The sequence below is a fragment of the Nelusetta ayraudi genome, unplaced genomic scaffold (assembly GCF_046127955.1).
Source record: "Nelusetta ayraudi isolate G7.1 ecotype Tasmania unplaced genomic scaffold, CSIRO-AGI_Nayr_v1 ptg000009l, whole genome shotgun sequence".
Classification (NCBI taxonomy): Eukaryota; Metazoa; Chordata; class Actinopteri; order Tetraodontiformes; family Monacanthidae; genus Nelusetta; species Nelusetta ayraudi.
In genome coordinates this window covers 2,123,454-2,144,986 of record NW_027466059.1, presented here as the reverse complement: position 1 = coordinate 2,144,986, position 21,533 = coordinate 2,123,454, and the positions used below count along the sequence as shown (strand labels likewise).

At 41.9% G+C, this 21,533-nt stretch overlaps 2 protein-coding genes across 2 annotated transcripts; one reads left to right on the top strand and one right to left on the bottom strand.

Annotated features, from left to right (window-relative positions):
• Positions 1-27: 27 nt before the first annotated feature.
• On the top strand, positions 28-4,609 carry LOC142883995 (dihydrofolate reductase). Its single transcript, XM_076019384.1, has 7 exons — positions 28-324; positions 1,334-1,383; positions 2,068-2,173; positions 2,612-2,738; positions 3,096-3,211; positions 3,754-4,025; positions 4,427-4,609. The coding sequence occupies exons 1-6, from the start codon at positions 230-232 to the stop codon at positions 3,836-3,838; spliced, it is 579 nt and encodes a 192-aa protein (XP_075875499.1). The 5' UTR covers positions 28-229; the 3' UTR covers positions 3,839-4,025; positions 4,427-4,609.
• Positions 4,610-10,437: 5,828 nt separating this feature from the next.
• Positions 10,438-11,770, bottom strand: mterf2 (mitochondrial transcription termination factor 2). Its single transcript, XM_076019383.1, has one exon. It carries the CDS (start codon positions 11,747-11,749, stop codon positions 10,622-10,624), a length of 1,128 nt encoding a protein of 375 aa, XP_075875498.1. The 5' UTR covers positions 11,750-11,770; the 3' UTR covers positions 10,438-10,621.
• Between the last annotated feature and the right edge of the window lie 9,763 nt (positions 11,771-21,533).

The following is a 21,533-nucleotide window of genomic DNA, read 5'->3' as shown; positions in this document are numbered from 1 at the left end:
CAGAAAAAGACAATGCGCTTCCTCTTAACAAAAGAAGCGCTAAATCCCGTTTCACGTCCCAAGAACCCCGTGATTTCCGCACAGACTGAGACAAATCGGGAGGCGGCGATCGTTCGTCGCCGCCGAGTGTGGATAAATTGTCGGCGCTCAACGTCGACCGGTCGTCAGTCGAAGAGCCCTGGCTGTCTTGCTGTCTGGCTGTCCGCTCCGTGGTTTTTGTTTGATCGAAATGAGCACAAAGCAGAGGAAACCCATTCGCCTCATCGCCGCGGCTTGCAGAGGCAACGGCATCGGGAAGGATGGCCAGATGCCCTGGAGTATACCGTAAGGATGACACTGTTTTATGTTTGTCTTTTAACCCAGCCCTAACCTTAATCAAAACCATTTATTTTATTTTTTTAATGAAAATGAAACTTGGCAATATGGTTCCGCCCACACGCTTAATATGCAGGAGAGAAGCACTTTTCAACAGGTACTGAAGATCGACTCAAAAAAAAAAAAGGTCACTGATCACTGATCAGATTTGCAATGAAACCTTTGTAAAACTCACTTCTCAATATGAAAGGTCAAACTGTCCGAAATTGGAACCCGAAGCACTCTTTGTAACCTCCGCTTTAGTTCACATTCAGCTTTGCACGCCGTTTCCAATGTAAAGAGCCCATTTCGTAAATCCAACCAGTGGTGTAGTGCAGGGTATATGCGGTTATACGGTATATACCAACCGTGTACCTTCTCAATGTTGCTTTAGAAAAATGGGGTTTGCATAATGAGTAAACTCACTTCTCCAGGGACCACTACACCACTGAATTCAACCAAGCATCTTCCGCAACGTGTTTGCTTGGACTTTGTACTTTGGACACGAGTCACTTAGTTACTTAATGTTGTTAGGGCAATGAAAATGTTGCAGAATATGCCTACTTCTTAGGTCATTATTGGTTAAAATCATCATCATCATCATCATCGTAATTTGCAGTAGCACCTCTATTTCCTCTTTTTGAGTCTTTATGCAAGTGCTATTTTTATTATTATTATTATTATTATTATTATTATTATTATTATTATTATTATTATATGAGGGGACCCTTGACTGAAAACAAATAATCAACATAAAATGCCCCCAAAGTTACCTACTGGCCTTCCCATGAATTGGAGGGTTAGAATGATTGTTTGTTATTGCAGTTGTTACCACATCCTGTTCACTATTTACTTAAGGAGGTGGTGAATAGGAAGACAAAACGCGATATTATTTGGAAAGTGTTTGCAAAGTCTAATTTGCTCATTGGCAGCCCGCTCACTTCAGCCTCATTAATTATCAAAATGTTGGCTCTTGCAGGTCAGAGTTCCAGTACTTCCTGGACACTATCACAAGGGTGTCAAGACCAGGTAATATCACCTCATGTCTGCCTTGTCTATGCCTCAAGCCATGGCAGGGACCATCCAACGATGTATGAAAACGAACCACTGACATATAAGCCTGGATTTGAAAGAGGAAGCTATGTGGCAGAAATAAATTGGCTGAATAGTTCGACCATCCAGCGTTACTTTCTGGCAACATGTGTACATATACAGTAATATCTCTCTTCTTGTGGTTACTTAGATCTCTCATGTTTGCTCTGAAAGTCTGTCCAGATTTAAGCTTCATTTTATAATTCATTCATTTCAAATAGAAAAACTACTCTTGTTTGACCTTGCATGCTCAGTGGTCTTTCCCCGTCACAGTTAACAGACATCCACTTGAAATGTGCTGATGGGGATAAAAGCTTTGTGTTGAGCATAAGCTCTTAAGCTGCCGTTAGGCAAAACGTGAGCCGTCGAAAAAATGCTGTACATGTTTTTCCCAGCCTTTTCAATTTAGACGCAAATTGGCTCATATATAGAACTGAACGCGATGAACGTAATTGAACACGATGCGACTGTGATTGTTGCAAGCCGCTGGGAGAAAAGAACAGAAAAAGAGAAATGTGTGCAAGCATGTTCATAGAAAGTGTCACCTCAAAACTTGCTCAAGCCTCCTAGACTATTTGACAAGTTTGACAGTAGCGTGTTTATTCGCTTCCTCTGTTTCAGGAAAGATGAACGCAATGATATGGGGAAAACGCTGCTGGTTCTCCAACCCACAGACGTCGTTCCCGTTAGCCAATATTATGCATTTTGTGCTGAGCACAACACTGGAGTAAGTTCTGTAAACTTATGCAGAGAAAAAAGTACCAAAATAATCTGAAAATTATCATCATTTTTTAGGAGCCTTGCAAATCTGTCAGTAAGTTTGTTTGATCGGTCACTTCTAACTTAAGGACATGAAACCAGGCCCTGTGGAAGAAGAAAAAAAAAAAAAAAACTTGACTTGTAGATAACAACCCCATTGACATCAATCAGGCTTATGTTTAATTGTCTCAAGGAAAATAGACAACTGATGCAAAAACTGAGACTTCCATTTTGCATAAAAGGCAAGGGCAAATGAAAACAATAATGCCATTCTTTACATTCTGGCCAGTGTGCACATTTAAAATGGAGATGCCTATTTCAGCATACGGTCTGGTAGCTTTATCTTGTTCTAGTTTATTGCCATAGTTCGTAAACGCAATCTCTGTCTACTTCTATCCTCTTTCAGGACAGTACCTGATCATGCCCACTTTGTATGCAAAGATTTTAACGCTGCAGTCAATCTGGTATCAGAGCCGCCTCTTGCTGACCTGATTGAGACCATATGGATTGTTGGTGGGGTGCAGGTCTACAAGGTAATAAAAGCATAAGTGAACCCTGAGCCCTGCCTGGCTGCCTTCTGTTGCTTGCCCCCCCACCCCCATCCAGCCATGGTGGCTGTTTCAGGCTAGAATACTAACAAGTGTGGCATCACCACTCGGTTCGAAATCCCTGTTTCTACTGATTCTGTACAAACGTGTATGCATCCTTAAAAAAAAAAAAAAAACATTTCAGAACATCTGGATCTGGTCCCCATGGCTGCACCCTAGTTTCCCATATGCTTCCCATATGCGTATTACGGTGTATATGTGACCAGTAAAGTGAAGTTTTCATGCATTTCATTAGTATTATCCGTTTGATCTGGACGTCTTTTGCATATCATTTGCATTCAGGTTGCGTTGGAGCACCCGTGGTGTGACCTGGTGTACCTGACCGACGTCATGGCTGAGTTTGACTGTGATGTTTTCTTCCCAGAGTTTGACAGAAATCTGTTTAAACTACAGGATAGGTATGTGTTAGTGTTTTGCTAGCGTTTTATCTGTATTCAATTCGTCACCACAGATATGGATCTCATAACGCTCCAACGGGACAGTATAGTCACTACAGTAGTTCGACTCACTTACAGGTCTTGAAAGGCGTGTGCAAGGCAGCGCCATTCAAACTGGGTTGTTGACTCTATCATTGTGTTTGAGCGAGAGAAGGTATCTTTATTTCTTGCTGCATCCTCCTGTGATTACAACAAGAGCAAACATTGAAATGAGTCATAATGAATATTAATGAAATAAGGTTTTTTTGTAATAAGCAACTAAAATGTGATTAATTCTGAATATAACTCAATTTTATCTTCGTTTTGAGGTCTTAACTCCAGTGCACTCTTGTGTCTCACGTCACATATCAGCATGGTAGAATCTATTAGAAGAATCTATTACCTCATTTAGTGGCATCTGTACTCTTTCAGATTGCAACCAGACGATCAGGTTAGTACGTGCAAACGCAGACATCTAACTAACAAAACCTTTTCCTTTTTTTTTTCTTTTTTTTTCAAACTAGCTTTCCTAATGTTCCTGATGGGATTCAAGAGGACAACGGCATCAAGTATAAATGCCAGGTGTTCAAGAGAGAGCCTGCACTGTGAACAAAACAAACAAAAAAAAATTCCAAATCCCAAAAATGATGCTGCAGTTACACAAGTGAGCAAGTTGCAGCACCAATAGCAGCCTTCGCTAATTCGGCTAGCGGCCGTCACACCTTGTAACACACACACAAAAAAAAGTGTGAACAGTACTGTTACTAAATCTTGTCACTAACTCCAGTTTGATAATGTTTTGTTTTACGTTTTTCTAACTCTTTGTTGTTGTTGTTGTTTTTTACTCTTACGCCACCTTGTGCTGTTACCATGTCATTCATTTCTATGGACCCTCCTCTTCTTCTTCCTTCCACTTCCTCCTACTCCTTAGTCCGAAAAACAATATTGTCCTTGTGCTGGTTGGCAGCAGAAACTATGATTTTACAACAGCAAATTTGATAGTGAGCCATCCTTGCCAGTTTGGATTCCTCTGTCACATTCTTTGCTCAGTTATTTTTCAGCTACTCGGGTCTCTTTATCCCAGGGCTTCCCCAACCTTTTTGAAGAGCAACTTCATGGGTACTGAGTCATATGAAAGGCAACCAGTTTGCTACACTCTCCTGAAATCGCACATTTTCTCAGTTAGCTTTTATTTAGATATTATTATTAATTACGATACTGATCAATGTGAAGTCAACAATCACTTTAATGAGTTGTCAATAATTATCAACAACTTGACAAGGTTTGATAAAAACTGAATTTTAGATGCAGTTCAACAAGTTGTGCTATTTTTAGAACCAGCCTGCGGGCTAATCGTGGTACTTGGGGGGGCTAGGTGGTCCCCGTAGACGCCGTGTTGGTGCTTCATACCATCCACCGCTCAACAAAAGCATTAAAATGACTGATGGACACTACTATTAACACTTGTTTAGATGTAGGAGCCAAATAACCTTTTTTGAGAATAAATCTATTAGCAACCGTTGGGTTTGTGTGATTACTTTTGACCACTAGATGGCGGCACATCAGTACAACAAAGTACTAAGAATACGCCTCTGAATTCTCTTCTGTGTGTATTTCCAGTATATATATATATATATATATATACATATATATATATATATATATACATATATATATATATATATATATATATACATATATATATATATATATACGTATATATATATATATATATGTATATATATATATATACATATATATATATATATATATATACATATATATATATATATATACGTATATATATATATATATACGTATATATATATATATATATATATATATATATATATATATATATATATATATACATATATATGAGGGAGACTTTTTCAGTGTACATAGATTTAAACTGGGTGTCTTTAAATTGCATATACAGCAGGTTGAAGGCTGCCTGTGTTTATTTTTCAAACCCACTCCCAGGGTTTGGGGACTTTAAATTATATGAATTCACAATTTCTAATCTACTATAATTACTCACATGTTTATAATATTAAATCTTGCATTTTACTTTAAATCCAGTATGGCCTCAAATATATGTATTTTGAGGAGTATTATCTTTGAACTGTCATCTCAGAGAAACAAAGTTTAGATGTATATATATATATATATATATATATATATATATATATACATATATATATATATATATACATATATATATGTATACATATATATATATGTATACATATATATATGTATATATACATATATATATATATATATACATATATATATACATATATATATATATACATATATATATACATATATATATATATATATATACATATATATATATATACATATATATATATATATACATATATATATACGTATATATATATACATATATATACATACATATATATATGTATATATATATATATATATATACATATATATATATATATATATATACATATATATACATATATATATATATATATATATATATATATATATATATATATATATATATACATATATATATACATATATATATACATATATATATATATATATATATATATATATATATATATATATATATATATATATATATATATGTATATATATATTTCATCAGATCGTAGTTTGAAGACTTCGGAAAAAATATTTTGTGAAAAGAAATCATTTTTCTCACTTGCAAATGCCACATCCCTCTTTAGGATAATAGCTTTGCACGCCTCCGCTTCTACTCACATTCAAAGTGCTGTATTGTTTGGTGTCCAAAACACTGATGAGCGTGAGGCCTGGCAGCAGGGACTCCGACTTGTTTTTCCAGTAAGAACACGCATGCTGCCTAAAACTTCAATGATTTTTTTTTTCTTTTCGTTTCTTGTGAAACGAATGCATTACATGAAGCCATGTGATGGACTGGTGACTTGTCCAGGGTGTCAACCTGCCTTTGCCATATGAGTGCAGGAAGAAGCGGGTATTGAAAATGGATGGATGGATGGATTACATGATTTCAGTGAAAGAAATCACTGTTGACAACAAAAACTAAAGTCTAATATTGAAATTATTTGAATGGTAAGCATGTGATGTTGCTATTATTTAAGTATCTTCAATCAAATCAACCAACAGAGAAATGGACAAACATCTCACCTTTTTATGTATATTTTTTAAACATGCCATTAGTGGGTTACATCGTTAGTTTCGGGGTGAGTTTAACCGCCACATGGCTCCTCCCTCCTCTCAGGAATCAAACAAGGGACACAAGGCTTCCTGTTTTTTTTCTTTGTCTATTTCTTTGTGACATTTTGTTAGGCAGCCTGCAGCGCATACTCCCTCAGTCCTGTCACCGCTTGCAAAGTCAGTTTCCGAAACACACTGTCACGGACATCGGAATGTCGAGCTGCAAGAAAAATAATGCTTTGAGAGTGTAGCGTTAAAAACACTGAGGTGTGGCTTTGCTCCCTCCCACCAGTGACCTCCAGCACGCCAGACACCAGGGAAACAGGAGAAGCTATGGCGGTTGCACAAGATGATGCAGGACGTCGGGATGCTGGATAACAACTTCTTGTTTAGTGCACTTATTCCAGATGTAACAATCAACAATCTGGCATTGACCTTCGCGCGCACACCTGGATGGGGGATGTTTTCACACGGCACACACCAACGCATCGCTCAGCAGCAGCAGCAGCAGCAGCAGCAGCAGCAGCACCTCCGCCCCCAAGGCCACGCGCTGCACACTCCACTCCTCATTCACCCACAAATGCGTACCGACACATTCTATCGATTCAGGCATCAAACACAGACGTAAAAGCGGCACAGAAACGATACGTTTTTTTTTTCAAACCCCAAAAGTGGATCCTTGTGTTGGATCGCCCTATTTTCAAGTGGTGTGCTGACGATCCACGTGTTTGGTGACTGAAGAGTCTCAGGAGAAGAATGCCGATTTCATCTTTACTATGCTAATTCGGAATACAAGTATGCAGAGGTCTGGGTCGAGTTCTAGCCCAAGCAGCAGCAATGTGTTGTCAGAGCACAAAGTCTGACTGCTGTTCTCTCCCTGACCCAGTCTTTACACATAGAAAAAGAACCAGCTCTTCATGCTTCAGGAAACATGTCCGTATCTGGTAGACAGCCCCATGGTCCTGTAATGGAAAATTGTCATTTTCACGTTGTTATTGACATGTTAATGCATGATATTTTCCCCATGTTAAGCGCACCATTGTACCATTGTATGTCTGTTAAATGCTCTGTTTACATTTGTCCGTCCCTGTCTTCCTGGGAAGGGGGTTCTGGCCCTGTTCACATTGGGAGAGGGCACGACGGTGTCAAAGAGTTGGAGAATTTACCACTTTGTTTGAACGTCTTAATATACGACTTGTACCTGCATTTCGTTAATGTTACTTAGTTGAGCAGTGTCCTTCTGGTTGAATTATTGTCTTGTGGAGTCTGGTATCACTTGGTTTTCCCAGCGATAGGCCTCTGAGCAAGGCCATTGGGAGCCTGAGTGCTTCGGCCTCTCAGTATCTTTGAGACTCCTGAATACACATCCTCTCTCCTCCTTTGTAGACTCACTCTCGGGCACTCACTCACTCGCTACTTGCACTCTCTTACTCTTTTTCTCACTACACACACTGGTTCACTTGCTCTCATTTCATGGCATTGTTGTTCGTTTGTATTGTACTCTATTTCTTATAAAAAAAAAACAAAAAACACGGTGATCTGGTCAGAGTTTTTATTTTTTCCACGACAATCCTCTCTCTCTCCCTGGTACGGCGGTTCACTGAGGGTCACTGTTTTTTACGAGGGTCTGGTTCCTGTGTCTTCTCTTTGGTATCAAATTACTCTGCACAGAGCTAACACAGCATGTTATGCATACATTGCCCATCTTATGCGTGGGTCAACTAACTGGTTTAAATGTATTTACGTCAGTGATTATATGAGTATGCACAAGCATCTGAATTAAACCTAATATTACCTTCACTTGAACAGTTTCTTTCCCTCAATTGTCCAATTATGCCCAGTAACAATGACATCACTGTTAAATTTCCACTCTTTTCTAAAAATACGCACAGCTTGGACAAGTGTTTCTATCTTTAGGATTAGGGTAAGAGTTTGTCTATTTCCCATTTTCTCTTATTATTATTTATTCCTTTTCTTTTTATTATTGTACCAGCCAGGAGAGCAGCCAAGGCATTTCAAAATGACAAATTACTGTTTACTTGGTTGAAAAAAATAAAAAATAAAAAAAAGATTCTGCTCTCTGACTTGATTTTTTTGCTCTACAAAAAAAAAAGAGTGAGAGGGAAAATGAAGATTAGCTGCCACTGAGGTCATCGTCCTCTGCTCTGGCTCAGAGAGAAAATGATAGCCTTTAGATGCAAATGTCATTATTTCCCGGTGGCACGGGAGCCATCCCAGCACTGTGTTAAGCGCAGTTATTATCAACCAGTGTCATGTTGGAAATGAAAAAGGACAATTTACACTCTCTCCTATTAACCTCTCTGGCCTGTCTGCGTAATTCAAAAAGCGCAGCCTGTGATGGCACAGGGAGGTTGGGAAGGGGCGCGGTGGCAGGAGAGGACTGGGGTTCATTCGCTCACCTGACGCCGTGTCAACTCACCTCATCATCTTCATGAATTCCCATGAGGTCCTCGTGTTTGTCGTCCGGTGTCTCTCAGAGGTGCAAACTTTCCCCGCACCGCACTGAAAGAAAAATGTCGCAGGAGTCTGCGCAGTTAACCTTCATACATCAGTTCGTGCAACTGCTCTGTAGATCCCTCAGGGGCCCCGTGTTGTAAATTGTTGGGAGGAGGTGGTGGTGTGAGGGAGTAGAGGGAGGGTGGGGGGGTGGGGGGGTGGCAGAGGGATGATGAATCCATCCGCAGAGCTCACAATCATTACCAGACGCACTCACTCCTGCATCAGCTGCCCACTGGCTGTCCCCATGACTACGGGGGCATGCTGAGCGATGCAGATGGCAGCAGATGGGAAGTTGTTAACATGTACGAAAAACCTCACACACACACACACACACACACACACACACACACACACACACACACACACACACACACACACACACACAAAGGCTCCTGCCCTTCCTCTTCTTGCTCCCGCAGCCTCTGGATACACAAGTCCTTGCTCTTTTTGTTGTGACCGCCCCCCCACCCACCCATCATCCACATTATGAGAGCAAAGAAACCTCCAGGCCAGAACTCATGTCTCCATTAGTTCTGAAATATTTCCCAAGGTTGTCGCTCCGCATTCCTGACAATTTTGCGAGAAGCAAAAAAAAAAAAAAAAAAAAAAAAAAATCATTTTTAGGTTTACAATAAAATGCATTGAAACATTCACACAGATAAAAGCGTTCAGCTGATTTTTTTGGCTGTTCCTTTCAGTTAATTCATATCGTCACAATAAATTAACTGAAAGGCCGGAAGAGTGAAAAGAAGGGATTCTAAATAAGGGATCATTTTTGCTGCTGTCCATGTGGCTGCATTTGTGCATTGTTTAAAAATCAAAACAGGAAACGTGGCTGTGGTTTCCAATTGTAAAGCCGCAATAAAAAAATCAGGAAACAATTGTGCAGGGAAAAGCCTGTGGTGAAAATTAAACACTCAGGCAGACTGTACATGAACTGATTGGAAAATTGAAATAATCGCGGTCATTAAAAACTTGAGACGAAGGCTAATAATAATATCCTTGTGCTGAGTCGGGCTTTTGATTCAGAAGAGTCTGCTTACTCTCTGGCAGGAAGTCCCGGCAATGCCACCCTTAAATTCATAGATAACCATTCACACGGAGGTTCCTTTTGACACATTTCCACATTCGTCCTTCTGATATCCTTTACCCTATTCAAGAGTTCGTCTCTCCTGGCATAAGTCTGCAGATTGTGGTTGCAGCAAGTGTCTAAAAACAAATTACGTTTCTTCCCTCGCATCACATTTGACAACACTGACAACTCAAACCAGTACTCAGGCGACCACATCCCGGCCATCCTCTGCATGAGCTCGGCTCCAACTGCAGCAACTGGTGGTGACACTGTGGTTGGCGCAACCGGCTTGTTGGGAGTATTTCAATTGCCTTTATGCCATTCACTACAAACCAACAGCCTGCCTGTGAAAACACTTAAATTGGCCAGATCCTGATTTGACACAACAAACGGACAAAAACCAACGGCAGAACGCTTGAGGTAAAATCAAATATTATTGGCTTCAATCACAAATAAATATAAATACATCTCAGCATAGAATATGAGGCTTGCAGCGAGAGCACCGTTGAAGATAAGAGCACTGAAACCTGATCCGTGTGTCGAACCTACGCGCATCCAGTTGACCGTTAATTAACACAGATACGAGGCCACAGGCAATGTCAATCATCTCCTTTTAGAGGGGCAACAGGGTTAAAAATGGGTCTTTCTCGGCGAAGCTGCAGTTTCCCATAATTCATCTCAAAGTCCTTCTTCGTGCCGTTCAGCACCTCCAGGCTACCTGCTCTCGCATCGTAACCGTGGGACTTCAGTCTCTGCATGCGATAAGTGACTATCTGTGTGGTCAGCTCCAAAACCGTGGGAGTCGCTATGATTTGGGACATGCTGATACCAGCCTTGAGCATGCTGTCAATGCGCTCGGCCAGGGTGCTTCTGGGGTAGTAAAGCACGGCCGGGCATTTGAGGATGATGTCCCGCAGCTCTGCCTCCGAGCAGCCGATGGTCTCCTGGGAGAAGGACAGGGTGCTGCGCATGCTGTCCGGGTTCAGCTCGGTGACAAAGCCCCGGAGTTTGGAGAGGAGGTGGAGGAGCTCTGCTGTGCTGAAGCCCTTGTCTCTCAGGAACAGCAGGTTCTGCCTGAGCACCTCGGGAGGCTTGAGGAGGACGAACGGGTTCTGGCTCAGCAGCTTTTGAAGCCAGATCTTCATGTTGGCTTCATCTCCCCCGAGGTCCTTGTAGGCCTGCTGCAGCGTGTGCACCATCACCTTGTTTTGTTCCACTGATCGACTGAAGCTCTGCGGAGCGCTGGCCATCAGCTTGGTGACGATTCGTTTGTTGAGGTTTAAGCTCTGGAAGTAGGCGATGTTGTCCCTCTGGTTGCCGTGGTGACTGGTGGGCGTGAAGAAGGAGGCTGGGAATTTCTCAATGATCCCCACCAGTTCTTTTTGGCCGGGGCACACGGACATCCACAGCTCCCTCTGAGCTTGCATGTGCCCCAGCTGACACAGGACAGCCTCGGGGTGGACCGTTATGATCCGGGCAATGATGGGCCCTGAGGCCCCCATGTCTTTGAGCAGTTCGGCTACCTCCTTAGCATACGCTGGGCTCTGATGCAGGACCCAGCCATTCAGTTTGCGGATCTTCTGAATGTCCACGGAGAGGTCATAGAGGTCCTCCACGGTCTGCTGGTTCTCCGCCGAGCTCAGCGTCGCACACCTCCTGGGGTTTAGCGCTACAGCCGCGACACTCGGGCATCGCAGGCACAGGGAGGCTGCTACCAGGCGCAACATTGATGAAAAATCAGGCAGCGATCACCTAAGGAAATAAGATGGGAAGAAGCTGTTACAACCATTACAACCACAAAAAACAAAAAATCAACGCAAATTCCCCACTTGCTCCTACTTTAGAATTAGGCCAAAATATCTTACAAACAAATGCTGTTCATATCTGGGGAAACAAATGTGATTTGGCTGTTGTGCTGCGTATGAAACTCAATCAAGTTTCATTTGCCTTTTGGCAGAAAATAATATTTTGTAGGCAAATATATATTTAAAAAAATATATATATACTTTAAAGCTTAAGAAGCTTAACACAGACAGTTTAACAGACCTTGTCCAGTTCTCTTAGTTAAGCCTGCGATGCTTCATTTGAAAATGTCAAGCATTTCTCTGATGAGCCAACAGGAGAGCAACTCGTGACTGTCATCGTTTTCCCATTTGCCCCACTTTTCACTTTATGTGCCAAGCATTAAATGCCACATTATACTGGTAGAATTAACAGTCAGAGGGTAGCTGGTGAGCATGAACATGATAGAAAGTCAAATAATGTGTTAGTGTGTGTGTGTGTGTGTGTGTGTGTGTGTGTGTGTGTGTGTGTGTGTGTGTGTGTGAGAGAGAGAGAGAGAGAGAGAGAGATCACTGAGTTGCCCACATACATCATAGAAGCTACATGTGATGGGTTTTTGGCACTGTGTCATAAACTTAACCGATTCCAAATGTAATTTTCTATTGAAAGTCGTATTTTGTCTTTTTAAAAACAAAACAAAACAAAAACCTCTCATCATAAGATAACGTTGTGTTGTTTTTTTTGCACGCGGCTTCTACCAAATGTGCCAATGCGGGAGTAAAAAAAAAAAAAAGAAAAACAGCTTCTAAAACATCATCGGACGAACAGCCATTCACAAAAGGGAAACACTTGCAAAGCCTATTTCACTTGTGCGACGGTGGACATTACATTATCCAAGCACCTGTGCGTCAGCCAAGGCATGTTACTGCCCCGTTGACCACACTAAATAAAATTCGAAGGCACCAAACTTCAATTTTGTTTTACGCTCGGGATTCAATTCCACCCCTTTACGCAAGACGGGAGAAAGGTAGCCGGCTAGCATGCTAGCTGCATGCTACCTGTCCAGTGAGAGAAGGACACTGCCGCTGCGGGAATTACATCACGTGACGTGACGTTACGTTACGGAGTTTTTGATCCGGTCATTCGGAACGTTAGCGCTGACCGGAAATTAATTCGTTGAGAGCTGACAGAACGCTTCGACACAGTTGGTTCACTCGGAGAATTACCTTCAGCTGCGGCCGGAGGAAGTGACGTGACGAAATTTTCGCGTTCACAGTGGTTCCGAGTCGGAAACTCGAGAGTGGGGAGGGAGAAATAAAATCACGCCCCGCGAAGTCGGACTATGTATGTATGTATGTATGTATGTATGTATGTATGTATGAGAGCAGTGAATCAGCGACAACACCTAAATCTAGGAGGGAAGTGACCCTGAAATAACTTTTTGTAAATCCTTAAATATCTAAATTGCAATTCAGCCACCAGAGAAAAAAAAAATCCTGACAGTGCATGTGCCCAGGAATTTAAACACTTTTGGCAAAACAACAACAAAACACATCTGACTCTTCAACAGCAGTTGGTGTTCCTCCAAACCCAGCAGCATACGGAGTCCTGATGAGCATAATCAGCGGCGGGCTGGATTGGACCGAACACATGGTGAAATTTCTCGCAGTTGGTGCTCAATCATGACGCCTGATCACCAGCTCTGCAAGCTGTTCCCTCATCCGAATGGACGTCATCACTGCCAAGTGTGTATCTGTGTTCTTTATAGTTTATAGCAAACCGATGATATGCCTCTTGGGAGAAATGACATTGGTATGTTTTCCTTTTTAAAACCGAGAAGGTTGCTTCCTCCGTCAGCGGATCATTGTTGTTGTATTGTTTTTGTAAGGATTTATTAAAAGCTTTTTCCTCTATTCCTTTATTACAGGAAAAAAAAAAACACTCTTGTACAGGCTTTTAGAGTAAATGGTTTGCTTGATCTGCTTTGTATATGGAGTAGTTCCTGAGTTAGCAATCAATAGTGACCCAATTTGCTTCATTCATCATTCATCATTTTCCGCTGTAATGTACCAAAGAAGGAAAACAAAGAAAACCAACAGAAATGTTTTCTATGATGTTAAATTATCTTTACAATTTGAGCAATTTCCTGGCATCATGTTCTCCCATTCAGGCGGTCTTCTTTTTCTCGTTCATGTTAAGGAGGCAATCGGCAAATACAGTTAAACAGTATGATTAACATTTTATTGCACATAAAACAATAAATACAGAGATCAAGAACAGAATGTGTTGCCTTAAACCACACATTTTCCTGTAATTTGTGACATTTCCGACCCAATACCAAATTTCCAGTCACAGTCACAGTTCATGATACAGACACTTTGTACATTGAACGAAAGGCAAACCAACCCAGGACTTGACAGTGAAAGACTGAAAGATAAAAAAAAAAAAAAAAAAAAAATCCTAACTAGATTTGAGATGTGTACTTTCGAAAGTGATTTCCTCGTTAAGCAATGTAAAAAAAAAAAAAAAATAGGACATCAACTAGAAGAGCACAGTGAGGGATTGATTTTTCAAGCAGCAGTCTTAGTTTGTGCTATTTATTACCCAGGGAGAGTTGAGAAAAAGAGTTCCACAGAGCAAGCAGTCAAGTTTTTTCAATCTGCCAACGCAATACATCTATCCTGGCCATACTTCCAATTCCGTTTGGGTTATGCTTTATTTTTCCCTTGGTTGTGAATCTCAGGTCTAGTTGAAAGCACTTAGAGATTGAACTTCCTGTCAGTTTCCTCCCCAATCTATACTCGTAAAGGTTTATACAGACTCTTTTCACACTTCAGTCATTTTACAGGTCAAGAGTCAGGGACCAGGCAGTTGTCATTGTTGCAGAACCCTCACACCCCTCACACAAACTGTTCAGACTGCTTCCCCTTAGGTAGGCGCTACAGAGCTCAGTTTGCCCCAACCACCAGATTCAAAAACAGCTTCTTCCCCCATAACTGTCAAACTCATGAATATTTGCACATTCAGCATTCCACTTTCGAAAATAAACGTATATATGTACATATATTTATTAATCTGTCTTTTTTTTTTAATTTGCCATGTCTTTCATGTGTACACGACTGAAACACTGAAGCCAAATTCCTACAGCGTTTGCACATACCTGGCACAAAAATCTGCCAGGTTATTATCAATTATGTGATTCTCTACTGCTCATTTAGAGCAACATTTTTTTTGCTTTTGACATGCAACACCATCAGAACTACACATCTAAAGCAGCATTTGTTACATGAAGATACAATGCTGATAAGAATCGCAGCTATTGTATTACAAGAGTTAACCTAAACTCTTGAATAATTGTAAAGGCATCTTTTAAATGTATTTTTAATACAAAATCACAAGGCCAATAACTAAAACAGTGACGCACATTAATATTTAAATTCATGAATGCTCTCCTAGCTTTTATGGACTACAATAAAAAGTAGGAATTATTGTCTACAATTTTAAACAGACACAATCAATGGCGGCAGAGAATAATAACCTTCAGACACAGGGGACCAACAGATGCATCTATCTCTCTGTGCCATCTGTGCTGTATGCTGTGCTTTTCTTTTGAATTTTTTAGAGTTCAGAGGGTGTTTTATCTTTTTTGCACGTGATTTCTTTTGCAGTATGTTTTTTTGGCCAGTATTAGGCTACATGTAAACCCAGCTCCTAAGTGAAATGTATACCCAAGTTGTTTAATGGCTACTACAGAAGTAAAGACTAGATTTATCTCAACACAACGGGAACAGACTGGTTATGAATACCATTAAATAGTCAAACATTTGTTTATCCTCACTTAAAATTCCTTTAAAAAAAAAAAAATCTGGTGTCTGCCACTGATCAATGAATTGCATGGAGCCATCAGGCTGGCAGCCAGGCTGGCAGCGAGTGTCTACATGTTATGCAACAGTTAACAGTTTTAACCCAAATGGAAATGTTTTTGATTATCTTGAGCGAGGACAGAAGCTGGTTGGTCATGCCAAAATTCACATTAAACTGGAACAGAGGTTAAATAAGGTGAGCATAACACAGGAAGGAAGAGCAAAAACCTGGAAAAACCGGTACCCTAATTACCAGCAGATGAGCTGATGATTGGCAGGTGTTCAGGAAAAGCAATGAAGTTATGAAGGTGCAGCTGTGCAGGTGGCAGAGCCAAAACTGTCAAAACATCCTCACACACACACACACACACACACACACTCAATCATGTACACACGCGCGCAGGTGAACAGGGAGGCGGAAGAGTGGAAACATTAGAGACCTCTTGCAGATAAACAAGCAACAGCTGCAACTGCAACGAAACTTTAAAATTGGCTTCTTGTCAGCTCTTCTCACTTTCATTCAAAGTTCCTGGACACAAATATTTTTGTGTTGAAAACACGGTTGGCACATGCCTGCTGCATTAATCCAAGCACAATGGAGTCCGCACCAATTTGGTTTGAGCAGTAGTTCCACTCTAACGCAATCACACGGACTGTCTTGCACCCCTGACTGTAAGTCCCAGTCCCATTCAGATAGGATTGTATGCTGGGAATAAACAGACAGACAGTTTCTATCAGATCCTGTCACAGGTAAATGGCCGGCCTGTCACAGACGAGGGCAGAACATCTGTCCTAACAGGACGGGGGCCAGACGCATGTGTCAGAGCCAGTGAAAAATGTGCTCCAGTACCACTCCATTCACAGGGCTGGGGTATCATGAAAGATTGTGCACTGGTGTTGCAGCTTTCATTCCTACATTCCTATTCCACTGCTCAACTCTCATCTATGAAACCAGAGCATGAAGCCCCTGGTAGCTAAAAACAAAAAGCAAAAGAAGGCACATTTCAAGCCACAAAAACAGAAGATACAATAATACAAGGCAACAGAATAATCTACATGGGGGACCTGACCAGCCTGTTTGATGTCACATCAGTCTGCATTTTTGTACGCTTGAGCACATGTGAAACCAAAAGAGCAAGACAAACTAAACACAATCTGTTGTGCTCACACGCTCTGTGTAAAACAAACCATCAAGTGATAACAGAGTCCTGGCAAAGAAAACTTAATGGTCTAGATTTGGTTGAAATAAGTTAAGGAGATGAGTGCAATGACTGGGAGCCCTGTTACAGGCACAGAGACAGAGAGGGAAAAAATAATGGCCACATAACTCTTTGTCAGGTGTCCTTACATGACATGGCTCACTGAATAACTGAACACACCCAGAGCAATGTAAAAACTAGTCCAACTACACAACAATAGTCCACATACAACATTTCCTGAACGATATGACCTAATTAAAGAGCTTCCTCCAATAAATAAAATTCCGCTGCAATCTCTCCTTCAAAAATTAACTATGGTCTGAACAGTAGTTATCCATCTAACATTGTGATTGTGTGTGTGTGTGTGTGTGTGTTTGCGTGTGCGTGCGCGTGTGCTTGCCCGTGTGGCAGAGGAAGAATTTGCATGACGAAAAACTGGAACCAGTTTGAGGCGGAAATACAGTGACAAATCAGAGCAGATGTATTAAACCAGGCACAGCGTCACGACATTCACAACAAAGTGATACACGGGACGGACTGGCAACATGAGCAGCCTCCCTTTTCTAGGACTCCTGCTCTTCTACCTGGTTTCCTGGGTCTGCAGCGACGAGGTGGAGCCTGTGTTCCACGCAAGGGGCAGCGTCGTCGAGATGGGATATTGTTTTGGGGTGGACTACATCGTGGTCTTCAAGTCAACACCACTGGGCGACCGGCTACTCGGTAACTCCTCCAGCGACGCTGCCGCTCTCTCAGCCCCGGCAGAGTTCAGGGGTCGTATCCACATCAATGGGCATCAGCATCCGCTCGGCTTGCAGATCAAGAACCTGACATACACGGACTCGGGGGTGTACCGGAGAGAGTGCTGGCAGAACCAAATGCTGGTCAGCCAGCACACCCAGGAGCTCCTGGTGTGCGACGAAGAAGTCGAACCTACGGACATCATTGAAACGGAACAGGATGGCAGGGTTGAACTCCTCTGCGGCAGCTCTTCCGTCGGCCTGGAAGGAACCTCTGTGCGCTGGTACCATGAAAGCTTTCCTTCTTATAAGATCACACTCTTCCTTGATACCAGCGTGTCACTGGAGCCTCTGAGTGAGCTGCCTGGACTCATACAGGTCCAACAGAGAGGCGAGGTCCTCTCCCTGAATAAAAGCGTGTTGAAGCCGAACCAGAACTACTACTGTGTGGTTGTAAAGGATGCAAAGTGTCTCAGTTTCCATACCATGCACCTACCAGACAACAGTGAGAGTACAGAGATCTTCACCTCAGAGGGGGACGCAGTGGTCCTAAAGTGTCCTGCCAACGGCTACAACCAGCAATGGAAGACGCCCCTAGGGGTGATGAATAGCAGCAGCGAGCTGCAGAGTCATATGAAAGTATCCTTTGAGGAGGAATCAGAGGACTTCTTCTTGGTAATTAGTAATGTCTCGGGAGAACACAGTGGGAAGTATTCATGCCACTCCTCTTCTCTTGAGATGCAGTACTCACTGGTTCTCTGCCCCAAAAAGCAGTCCCAAGAAGCAGTTGTATTTTTGGGCCAGGTTGTCTCTCTTGATTGCGATGTCGATGAAAGAGGAGACGCGAGGGTTCAGTGGCATCGCCTGGATCCTTCAGGTGGGGACGAACTCATCCACGACTCGGAGGATGAGACCATCGCCCTCCCCCGGGATCTGAGGGACCGGCTCACGCTGTCTGACAACAGCTCCTCGATGACGATATCAAACCTGGCAGAGGGAGATCTCAGGACGTACTGGTGTGTCGTTGCTGAGGGTCCTTCTTTCCTCGACGGAGCCGACTACATGGGTGAATATGCAGGAGATTACTCTGGGGAAGGGGAATACATTGACAACCAGCACTGGCATGACTCACTGAGGTGCATCTTCAAACAAGAAACCTTTGTGAGCGTAGTACCCGATCAGAAGACCATGACCATCTCGGTGGTGACCGGGTACCCTGAAATGAACACCAAACTTCCCCAAGCACCAGATAACAACGTGAGGGCGTATGCTGTTGGAGCCGGACTGGTGTGCCTGCTGGTGGTTTGGGCTGTCGTTTTGGTCATTATTATCAAAAGGAAGAAAAAGTTATCTCGTTCTGGAGTCAGTTCAACCAAGGACGTAAAAGCCGACGTGGATCCTGACTGCACTCGGAGGTTGACGTACAACAATGAATATCATGTCTAACAGACACAGAGATTAGCGTCCTGGCATTTCAACTGTGGCTTGGTTTTAATGCCCATGAAATTCTTCAACCTTTACATCAGTTGTGGTGATAAAAAAATGTACAATACAATGTTTTTTCTAGACTTTTGTCATCTACGTTTGCCCACTGCGCGTTTCATACAGGGTGCCGGTAGCAATAATGATATCTTTGGAGAAACCGGCCTGCTATGTGGTAGGACTTGCCACCCTGCCCCAATGATTCCTTGGTAAAGCCCGAGGACTCATATGCACTGAAGCATCATATCATTAGAAGAATGCCAACGGTAGGATTGCATGGCAGAGTGACACCGAAACCTAGAACAAATATAATGTCACAAAATCTTGTTTATGCTTTTGCAATGACTGAAAAAAAAAAGAAAAGAAACAGAAGCTGTTAACAATGTTCAGAAATATCAAAATATTCAACAATTCTGTTTCACATCTCCATTTAAGATACCTTGTTAAGAACTCCATACAATCTTTGGAATTAAATCAATAACCTTTGTAGCTTTTGCTGCAGGGAACATCACTATTGATCGCCACTGTGTTTACAATAAAAAAAAATAAACAGCTGCACTACATTAAGTGATTTGTGTGTTTGGATTGCAGTGTATAAAGATACTGATTCAGCCTTTTTAATAATATGTGATGAGGTGTAAAGTTGTGGGGTTTTTTAAGCAATAGTTGATGTCTGATGCCTCATGTCACAATGGTGACAAGCTTTTACTTTGAATAAATTCTTTGATTTTGAAATAAAAAAAATCTACTTATTTTGGATTGTGCGATTTCACAACCAGCTCCAATCACATTGTGGAAAAATCTGTTCTGTTTCAGGTCATCATAAGAGTGGTTGAGTGAACCACTGAGTTAAAATACAATTGACACTCCCACCAATAGCACATCTATCTACCTATCTATCTATCTATCTATCTATCTATCTATATTTACATCCAGGCTGCATTGTAAGTGAGGCTAGCAAATTGACTTAGTTTTAATGCCATGCTGAGCAAAACCAAGTTTAACACACACACACAAATACTCAATTAAGAGGAGTAGATTCAAAATTCACGATATTATCAAACAGCCCCGCTATTTCAGCAGCACAGGGTAAGACAAAAGGGAGAACCCAACAATCCGCACCTGCAAATGATAATTGTTGCCATAAACACTTTGAGAACATCAAGCTTAACTACACAGGGGAGGTTGGAGGAATGACACACAGTTGCAACATATTCGTGTAATCAGGAAAATCAGGAAAGAGACAGAACATGAGCACACTGCAAAATCCGTTTCGACTCACAAGGAGACAATAGACCTAAAGAAACAAAAAGCACAACAGAGAATACCAAATCATAACACACAGATAGATCATAAAGTGAGTATAATATGTGGCAGGTTAGAATATGTGTATTCTGACTCTTGGTAAGAAAAGCACTTGGTGGTTTCATGACTACTATAAGTGGGCTAAAGAAAGATCTGTCATCCACTGCCCTGAATATACAGAATAACCCTTGACATCAGTGTGTTGTGAGACTGTGGTGTTACATTGCTGATGACATGCAGAGGTCAAATCACTCTGTGCATCTAAAACTGATGATTGTGCTGCAGTGTTGACGGAGTTCATTGTGCTGCATTGTTTTGTCTTGGGTTTGTTTTTTGTTTTCTTCTTCCCATTGACGCTGCTGTGTTCTTGGAGCGCTCTTTCCTCCAGGAGGAATGCAGATATGTTTTGTTTCAGCTGCCACATTCCATTACACCCACACACTTAACCTTTGTGAGCCCTGATAAATATTTATGCTTCACGGTAGCAGCGATGCATTCAGATATGAAATGTGGTATTCTGGCTCAAAGCATGTGCTTGGCTGATATTCATGAAAACGACGAGCCCCGCCCCCTTTCCGCCACACTTAATTTGATGTCGGGCCACTTTTCAGTGAGCCGAGTCGACCGTTGAGATTCGGGGAGGGGAGGGTGTTTACCTACTTCCTATTCTTCTGCTTAAAATTTTAAATTAAAAAGATCAACGATAAACAGAGTCTTGATAGCGTCGAGAGGCTTTTTCCGTTTCCTCTGCAATGCCCCTGATGACACATTGCACTGCCCCTGCGATGATGTGAATTCATTCTGCAAAAAAAAAGGGTAAACAAAGGCGAGTGGCAATTGTTTTTTTTGTTTTTTTTACCAGTTGAGCCCCAAAACATGCATTCCTTATCATGAGACTGAAATGGGGGCCTCATCTCCCTCCGACATCAGAGACAGTGCAGTGCAGACGGGAAAAGAAGAAAGGGAGAGAAAGTTTCTCGTTTCACGTTTGCCTCACGCGACTCCCGTTCCAAGCGGCCCTGACTGATGGAGACGCAGATGTGGAAGAGGAGCAGCTGCTGGCTGCTCTCAGGTGTAATTAAGAAAGGGCTCGGTCACACAGAAAGGGGCCCGGGAGGCCCGCTGGCACAGCTCGGAGAAATC